This window comes from Nannobrachium achirus (assembly GCF_963921795.1).
Source record: "Nannobrachium achirus genome assembly, chromosome: 24".
NCBI lineage: Eukaryota > Metazoa > Chordata > Actinopteri > Myctophiformes > Myctophidae > Nannobrachium > Nannobrachium achirus.
Genome location: NC_137831.1, coordinates 2,139,149 through 2,148,949, shown reverse-complemented (window position 1 = coordinate 2,148,949; position 9,801 = coordinate 2,139,149). Strand labels below are relative to the sequence as shown.

The window sequence follows — 9,801 nt, the reverse complement described above, 5'->3', positions numbered from 1 at the left end:
GTTCCAAGTGAAGGAGCAGCGGTTCTACTCCAAGTCTCTCTCGGGTGATTGAACTTCTCACCCTATCTCTAAGGGAGATACCAGCCACCCTTCTGAGAAAACTCATTTCGGCCGCTTGTACCCGAGACCTTATACTTTGGGTCATGACCCACACTTCATGACCATAGGTGAGAGTGGGAACGAAGATTGCTCGAAAGACAGAGAGCTTTGCCTTACGGCTCAACTATTTTTTCTTCACAACAGTGCGATTCAGCGACTGCAAAACCGCTCCTGCTGCTCCGATTCTCCGGCTGATCTCCTTCTCCGTCTTCCCCTTTCTCTCACTTGTGAACAAGACCCCGAGATACTTAAACTCCTTCACCTGGGGTAATGTCTCATTCCCTACTTGGTAAAAGCGTCAAATTTTGCACAGATGTAGCCCAGGGCATGCTCTAATGATTTAGCTAGGGCGCCCGAGTCGGCGACCTTTATGGTCGCCACAGCGGCCAAATCAAGTTGGGCTCCCATTGACTTTCTATACAGGAGGAAAATAGCCAGAAAAACATTTCTTTTCTGGGTATTTAAGTAGGATGTGAGGGGTCTAACTAGGGGTTTGTCATGATGCTGAATCCATATAGAAAGTCGATGGGAGCCCAATTTGATTTGGCCGCTGTGGCGACCCCGAAGGTCGCCAACTCGGGTGCCCTAGCTAAATCATTAGAGCAATGCCCTGGGATACATCTGTGCAACATTTGGCGCTGATTAGCGCGAAATTACCATTCTATCTCCCTAAGGCCCCCGACTACATTGTGGGGAAATCTTCCGCTGCAAACAGCCTTGTCCATCTGCTATTGATTTGTTTTTCTTTCTGTGGCACACTGATATTCCTTGTGAATGAAGAGTGCAATACAAATAAAAGGCATTATTATAATAATTATTATGATTATAATAATTATACAACAAGTAGTCCGGCTCTCAATGGAAAACAGGCTCTCCAACCGTGCATCAAACGAGCACAGATGCACTGCTAGACCTGGGCCTAATCACATGAAGAATGTATCACTCCGCCACTCCACCTGATTATCCCATATATGGCACAGCTGCGCCCTCTGGAGGGGAAAACACAGTAGCAGCTTGCAGTGCAAACTAGCCACTCGGACTGGATAACAACTTGTTACACTACTATCCCGTTGGAAATGGATTTCACTGTTAATTTCGATATATTTGGTGAACTTACTTTAGATGAATGGTTAGATGAGGATGATAAGGAGAACGCAAAACCAACCAGACATTGTGCTTTGTCAAAGGAAGAGCTCGACAAGTTAGAGTCAAGGTTTGAACTCAATACAGCCAGGACAACTACTTGGGCTGTGAAATGTTTCCAGGACTTGTTGTTGTCATACAATGGTATCGTGCAGCGAAAATAGCCGATATACAAGTAACAACGCGGCGTGACGCAGTGCGACGCGGCGCCATGCGGCGCGGCGCGTTGTTACTTGTAGATCAGCTATTTTCGCTGCGCGATACGGTCGTACGGCGAAGTATAGCCTATTGGAACTGACAGCTCAGCTGTGGTGATTGCTGCCTCGGTGACTGCGCTCTTTTTAATCAACAACAAGGACTATTTAATGTCAGTCAAACACTTCCAAGGAATCAGATTAGCGATTGTTGAAATTGTGAATTGCCCCACAGTGTGAATAGCCTATACTTTGGTTGTATAATTGGTGACCTTCGGCTCGTTCCTGACCGCATCACAGTCGTGCAAATAATTCAGTTATCCCACACCCTCTCGTGTAATATTGCTTAATTATTATACATGTTTGTAGGAGTGTGTTAATGTTCAGTGGTACGCTGGCAGTCCAAAGAGCTGCGGTTCGAACTCCTCCAGGCTGGCCAGGGTGAGCGTAGCCTCGGTGGTGAGCCGGGGGTCCATCTCCTTGTCAGGGACCATCACCACCTGCATGCCCGCTGCCAGACCCGCCCTCACACCGTTGGGGGCGTCCTCCAATACCAGGCACTGCAACACACAGGAGACACAAGCTATGGTTAGGGTAGATTCACTGGTTCTCAACCTTTTCAGGCTGCGACCCCCCAAAAAATCATATTTTAACTGGGGACCACCCCTCCACCCCCACCCTGACGAGCGCTAAGAGTTGAGGCATTACATTTTTGCGACCGTCAGGTCACAGTTACTATCAAAACCTCCACCGGCTGTCAGTCCGTCAGTCCGTCTGTCAGTCTGTCACGCGTCACACGTCACACTTTTCCCCTACTCATATCTCCGCAACCGTTGCCCCGATCCATGACAAACTTTGCACACACACTCCTTGGCTGCCAAACCACAACCTCCATCATTTCTCACATGACCCTCTTCTAGCGCCACCTTGAGGCCGATTCTTGCAAAACAAATTTTTGGACACTGCTCCTACAGATTTTGCCCTAAAATCACGCAAAGCGGAACACAGTATCTCTAAAGTCATGCCATCACAATGCATCTGTCCCATCTAGCGCCACCATCTGGCCGATTTTTAAAAAATACATTTTCGGACACTGCTCCTACAGATTTTGCCCTAACATCACACAAAGCGGTACACAGTATCTCTAAAGTCATGTCATCAACATGGATCTGTCCCATTTCTCATATTCCCTCCTGATTGGCTACCATTGCCTTCCAAGGTTTGTGTATGCAACCTGACAGTCACTTCTCTCCCAATTAGGGAGTCTTACTGGTGTATATCACGGTTCTATTGTGAAAATAGCCGATCTACAAGCTGAGAGCTTGTAGATCTGCCATTTTTGGCTAAAGTTCTCCCACACCAAGATTTGGAGGACCCCCCGTAGTAACTCTGAGGACCCCCTCGGGCAGGGGTTTTCAAAGTGGGTGACGGGGCACCCTGGGGTGTCGGGGCACCCTGGGGTGCCGCGATGGCAGTCCAGGGGTGCCGCGAGATCATTTGATAATATTTGGAATTCATTTGGACACTTATTATTTAGTATACACTTTAGTACTTTAGACATATTTACTATCATTTTAAACTTGAAGTACAAAGTTGTTTTCATTCAGTTTCAAAATGGCTGTTATCTCAACGTTTTCCTCACAACATAATCACTAAAATATCGTCACTGTCGGGCAGAAACCTTGTATTTCCAAGTTACAAGACTGTCGCACTCGCACAAAACTAGTGAAAACAGCAGATCTACAAGCACACAACGCCTCACCATGCGAGGCATTGTGTGCTTGTAGATGTGCTTTTTTCACTATTTAGTACATTTTATAGATGATAAATACAAAACGAACGGTTTTGGACATACAAGGTTTCCACCCGACACCGAGGATATGCTATAAATATAAGGTGCTGGGAGTGAAAATTATAATGTACCCCTAGGGGGTCCTCAGAGTTACTACAGGGGGTCCTTCAAATCTTTGTGTGATAGAAACCTTTTTTTTTCCTTTTTTATATTAACCACTTGAACCCTAGCGTCCATATTCTGAGACCTTAAGCCAAAAATAGCAGATCTACAAGCTCACAACGCCTCGCGCTGCTGCTGCGAGGCGTTGTGAGCTTGTAGATCGGCTATTTTCGGCAAAGAGGTTTGGTGTAGAGGGGAAAAAGTGCAGACTAAGTACAGAGTGAAAGGTCAAGTTTATTAAGTATTGACGGTTCAAGTGGTTAAATATCTGAAAACACAAATTGACATGAATCCAAAACACACTGATGATTGTGCTGTCAAACAATGAAACTATATGGAATCTATGAACAGGTTGTGGGGGTCCCTGCTTCATCTCTCTTTCAAGTAAGGGGTCCCTGCTTCATCTCTCTCTCAGCTAAGGGGTCCCTGCTTCATCTCTCTTTCAAGTAAGGGGTCCCTGCTTCATCTCTCTCTCAGCTAAGGGGTCCCTGCTTCATCTCTCTCTCAGCTAAGGGGTCCCTGCTTCATTTCTCTCAGCTAAGGGGTCCCTGCTTCATCTCTCTCTCAGCTAAGGGGTCCCTGCTTCATCTCTCTCTCAGCTAAGGGGTCCCTGCTTCATCTCTCTCTCAGCTAAGGGGTCCCTGCTTCATCTCTCTCTCAGCTAAGGGGTCCCTGCTTCATCTCTCTCTCAGCTAAGGGGTCCCTGCTTCATCTCTCTCTCAACTAAGGGGTCCCTGCTTCATCTCTCTCTCAGCTAAGGGGTCCCTGCTTCATCTCTCTCTCAGCTAAGGGGTCCCTGCTTCATCTCTCTCTCTCAACTATGGGGTCCCTGCTTCATCTCTCTCTCTCAACTATGGGGTCCCTGCTTCATCTCTCTCTCTCAACTATGGGGTCCTTGGCCTGAAAACGTTGAAGAACCCTGCGATAAACGATAATATCGCTCATCGTCCCGGCCCTATTGTGTAATAAGACAACGCAGAATGGTCTTTTTAAGTACTTATTTGTTATGGCAGCGGATGAGTTAAGGTACAGAGAAGAGCATCAGTGTGTTTGTACATCAGATTAACCCTGCAAGGCCCAGTGTTGCTTTTTGGCAACATTAAAAAAAAAATATATATATATATAATTAGTTTTCCTGTTCTTTTTTCACATTAACATCACCATTAAATCCTATTGTTTAGTATTACAATGCCATTGGCCACGATATTTGCATATAAATACGAAATTCCAGCGTCTACTCTGGACGAACAACATCTCACTTTTTAACTGAAGCTATTCCTCAAAAAAATAGAAGTAAAATGCCTGTAACATATTTTTTCGTCATCATTAGAATGTCTAGAACATGTTATTATTGTGAAAAATATCCCCAAAATGCAAATTAGAGCATGATTTATGATTTATGGCAATAAAACCTTACAAAAACATTATTAATTTTTTAACATTACATTTTCCTGTGATTAGGACTTCTACAACACCATCTGATTTTTTTTTTTTTTTTTTTTTGTCCAGTAGAAATTAATTCGGGTCTTGCAGGATTAAGGTGCAGAGTATCGGCGAGCGTCGAGTTCAACCACAAAGTCCAACGATAAGAAAGATCGCTTTGCTGCGTTGACCTATAATTAATCTTTCACCAGTTACATATGGAAACATGTAAACCCTATCATTAAGGGTTCCGTGGTTGCATGCACAGCAACGTGTTATTAACCTACGGTTATAATTAATTGCTCAGAGATTACGTGCTGCGTGTTAATGTCTTAATCACCGTTCTCGACCTTGACATTTCACCACCATAATTATTGTACCGCACCGTGCATCAGATACTGTGTTAGATCAGGGGTCTTAGACGTTACACTTTCAGGCCAGGGACCCCTTAGCTGAGAGATTTTGTTGCAGATTAATATTTTTAATAGGTTTCACAGATAGCTTAAAAGACTTGTTTGACAGCATCTATCAATGGGTAGCGTTGTGATGATAGGAATCATGTAAATGTGTATGTTCAGTCAGTAAACCCCATAAACCCTCAATACTTTGCCCCATTCCCCCTCTACAACAAATCTCCACGCCGAAAATAAAAACGAATCGCCCTCGTCAGATTTGGTCTGGCACCGCTCAGTTGTGATTGGATTTCACTCCCTCCGAAGTAGTGAGGGACCAATCAGGGCCCAGTATGCATACCCAAACTTTAGAAGGCAATGGTAGCCAATCAGGAGGGAATATGGGAAATGGGACAGATCCATGTTGATGGCATGACTTTAGAGATACTGTGTACCGCTTTGTGTGATTTTAGGTCAAAATCTGTAGGAGCAGTGTCCAAAAATGTGTTTCGCAATAATCGGCCTGATGGTGGCGCTAGATGACCTTGGAAATGCAGGTTCCACGTGCAGACTGGTGAAATCATCAGGCATGGGCGTATGCCAGATGTATGGCGCGGGAAGCTCTCTTGGCTCCCTTGGTGCAGTAGCAATAACATGTCCTACTGGAAGCGTTATGTCTCCTTTCCTTTTGGGGGCGTTATTTCGTCTTTCTCTGGTGTTATTGGTGTTACCTCCATGATGTTTTCAAATGTTTTCTTAAACTATACACCCATAACAAGAATAGGCCGCTCGAATGACTTTGTCCGAGCTATTGTGTTTCTGTTATGTTTCCAATGGGACTACAGTTCAGTGCAGCAGTGGCTACTTCTGATACTCGCCGTTCGGGAGCTGCCGTTCCAGACTCGGAGATGGTGGAATAGTTGTCTGGCTACGCGAGACTATTAGACTCCCAATCCACCTCCCGGGTTCGCATGCCGATTGTGCCACTATTTTCCCCGCCAACCAAATATAGTCTTTGACATCGACGGAGGCACGCCGTCTCAAACGACCTCGAGCCATGTGAGACACCGCCGAGCGCTGCGATGGTCGCTTGAGCCGCCTCAAGATGTCTTATAGCTTGTGACATGTAGCGAGACCTGAACAGAAAGCATGCACACAACACTACACAACACTACACAACACCACACTACAACACTGAACCACCAGCTTCGACTGCTCTCTTCGCATTCAATCGGACTTTTTCACCATTTATCAGACGTTTGAATCCACGGGGTATCCACGGGGTATCCACAGGGTATCCTGTTTCCGTGCACTTTGATGTACGCATGCGCCGATATCTGTCGCCTCGAATATTATATTCCCCTCACGGGAATCGAACCCAAGCCGTGGGTTTGTTGCATCCGTGCTCTACTGACTGAGCTAATGAACGGATGATGTGACTCCTTTTTTGTGCATTTATCTTTGACGTGGATAGTGCTGGAGACGTGCAGTGGGGTAGACGTGGATAGTGAGGGACTGAATATTTACTATTCTGTCCATAACGGCACATATCTCGGTAACGTGGCTGAGTGGGATTGGCCGCCGTTCCCACATCGGCGCCCAATACCGCACCGCTCCGTCGGGGTCTGTGGCGTGGAGTGTTACACCGGGGAACAGAGAATCCATGGCCTCTAGATCGATGCTGGAATTCAGCTCAGTTTTTGTTATTGTGTACCTCTGAGGTTGACCACTAGATGTCGACATTTCACTACTAATCAAGCCACTGTTTCATTGTTTTGATCAACCGTCCACTGTGAGATACCGGGATACCCAGAATTGAGTATCCGAGATACCAGACCATTCAAACACTTGAAAACACTTGATAATTTCTCATTCAATGCACTGAAATCATTCAAAACAGGTGACTGAACACTCAACACCAGCAGGGGAGAGAATCGCTTTTTTTTGGCAAAGACATTTGATAGAGAGTGAAAAAAACAAGTATGTATATTATGAGTACATTGAACATGCCAGTCCACATGTCTACCTCTGCCCTGCAGAGTGCACTAACTACAAACAGAAAAGTGTTACAACTGATGAGCCAAATGAGATAATGATGCCAAACGAGGCATAAAAGTGATATTAAACTGATCTGTTCTTGAGCTAATTGTTCATCCTCCAATATCATGAAGGTTAATTTGACCTTTGGGCGACACAAATAAGTTGTTGTGTCCAAAAATGTAGTTACTGCACTCTGCAGGCAAAAAGACCCCAAAAATATATTTACAAATATATATATATATTTTGGCTCTCTAAAAAGATAGAGAACCACTGGTCCACCTCATGTGTCCACTACGATTCAAATCACAACACTGTGTGTGTGTGTGTGTGTGTGTGTGTGTGTGTGTGTGTGTGTGTGTGTGTGTGTGTGTGTGTGTGTACACACACAGTACGTGCGCGCGTGCCGTGGCCTTTTGTAAAGCAATGAGTCCCACCTTCCATTCCGTGCCCATGCCTCGGTAACGCCATAAACATCTCCGGAATGCCATCCATTCCTACAGTAACTAACAACCTTAAGCCCTACCTGCCTGGGCCTCAAGCACTGCACCAACCTCCAGGTCCTGAAAGGAGCTTTCTCCTCTACTTTAATAACATATTTCAGAGTCTCTGAACAGAGTGTTATGTGCAGGGGGCACTGGGCATGACGAAACCTGCTGAAACGTTGTGCCCGGCTGCCCGGGGGCAAAGCCAAGCATGGCCCCATCTGTTTATCCAAGGAAGGAATCACACCTGCTCCTAATGACCTGTGAACTAAGTAACATAGTGACTAAGGTTTTCAAATAACTGTAGAGGAGTAAAAGTACAATATTTGCCTCTGAGATATAGGGCTGTCACGATATGACATTTTACATGACGATTAATTGTCACTCAAATAATTAGAAGAATCTGTACATTTATTTTAAGACCATAAAAAACGGTTTTAGAGGCCTCCACCAGACAGCGACTACAGATGAACAATACTGTTCAATTCCACAACAAAAACCATTCAGGATTGAATTCTATATATGAAGGTCCAAATGGAATTTATTAAAAAGAAAGGCCTATACAGTGTTTTCTGTCATTGATAAGAGGCAACATTTTCACATCCACTGTGTGTGAATGGTTGTCCAACCCTCTCAGCCACTTCTCATCTCTGTGGGCTCACCAACACCACTATAGAGACCTCTTATCTCCATAGTTTAACTGTTTCTGTTTTTTATTCGTGAACTATACAAAAATCCACTCGTCCGAGACAGTTTGCCCTCCTGGCCCCCAAGCTGTGGAATAAACTCCCTGTCGCACTTAGAACAACGGACTCACTCGCTAGCTTTCGCCGTGGACTGAAGACTCACCTTTTCAGACTCCACCTAAACCCTTAGCACTACAGAAAAATCAATGACCATATTGAAGCTAGTTAGCATTTGTTTTTTAGGTTTTTAGAACTTTGATTATATTGTGTTTTTTTCTAGATAGATATTCATTTGCATTTGTTATATTGCTGTTGATGTACTGACATATTATCTTGTTTATTATTGTGATGTTTTATCTGCTTATTGTAAGTCGCTTTGGATTAAAAGCGTCTGCTAAATGCCTAAACTGTAAACTGTAAACTGTAAGCTATACAACAAGCATCAAAAGTGGATCTCGCAGGAAGCACGGTGGCGCAGTGGTTAGCGCTTCCCCTCACAGCTAGAAGGTCCTGGGTTCGATTCCCGCCGGGGGACGCTGTGGTTGCTGGTGGCGTGCTCCTCCCTCCACGTTATCAGTGCCCACACCCTAGGTGGGGTCGGCGATAGGGCCTTTCTTTGTAGAGTTTGCATGTTCTCCCCGTGTCTCCTAGGGTTGATACCCTCACAAAAACATGCAGTAATCCTGGTCTCTATACTGCCTCCCCCTGGCCAGCCGGGGCGCCTGATGGAGGGGAAAGGAACTGGTTGGAATAACGTGTTCCTTCCACATGCTACGTCCATCCCAGGGAAATCCCCCCTGTCAGGTGAAAAGAAGCAACTTGGACTGCATTGAAGGAAGCATGAGTTCAGTCCGTTGTCTCCCCAGCCGCGGCAGAGGGAGAGCAGAGCCCAGGATTACATAGGCAATTGGCACTGGGTGAAAAAATGGGTTACAAAATTGTGGGATAAAAATGTATAAAAGAAAATAAAAAAGTGGATCTTGCAGATCTGCTACATTTCCTATATTTTAATTACAATCCCGGAAAGTCGCAGTTTTCGGACTTACAAGGTTTCCACCCGACAAAGACGATAAAATCCGTCGAGTGGATCTTATCTGATTCAAAGGCAACTCATTTCCCTTCTGTCTAAATGCAAATGTGAATGTGTTACGGTTGTGTAAGCCAGGCCTACATACAGTACAGGCCTCTACAGAGTACACCTCTCCCTACACAGCAGAACACAGCCTACAGTACAGGCCTCTACAGAGTACACCTCTCCCTACACAGCAGAACACAGCCTACAGTACAGGCCTCTACAGAGTACGCCTCTCCCTACACAGCAGAACACAGCCTACAGTACAGGCCTCTACAGAGTACGCCTCTCCCTACACACCAGAACACAGCCTACAG

The 9,801-nt window shown here is 45.3% G+C and overlaps 1 protein-coding gene across 1 annotated transcript in view; it reads right to left on the bottom strand.

Annotated features, from left to right (window-relative positions):
- Positions 1-1,392: 1,392 nt before the first annotated feature.
- The window catches only part of pudp (pseudouridine 5'-phosphatase), a 46,881-nt gene continuing 38,472 nt past the window's right edge, over positions 1,393-9,801 (bottom strand). Inside the window, exon 4 of the mRNA XM_080754864.1 lies at positions 1,393-1,996. Coding sequence (XP_080610990.1) covers positions 1,820-1,996 — 177 coding nt within the window. The 3' untranslated portion in view covers positions 1,393-1,819. The remainder of the gene's footprint in view (positions 1,997-9,801) is intronic.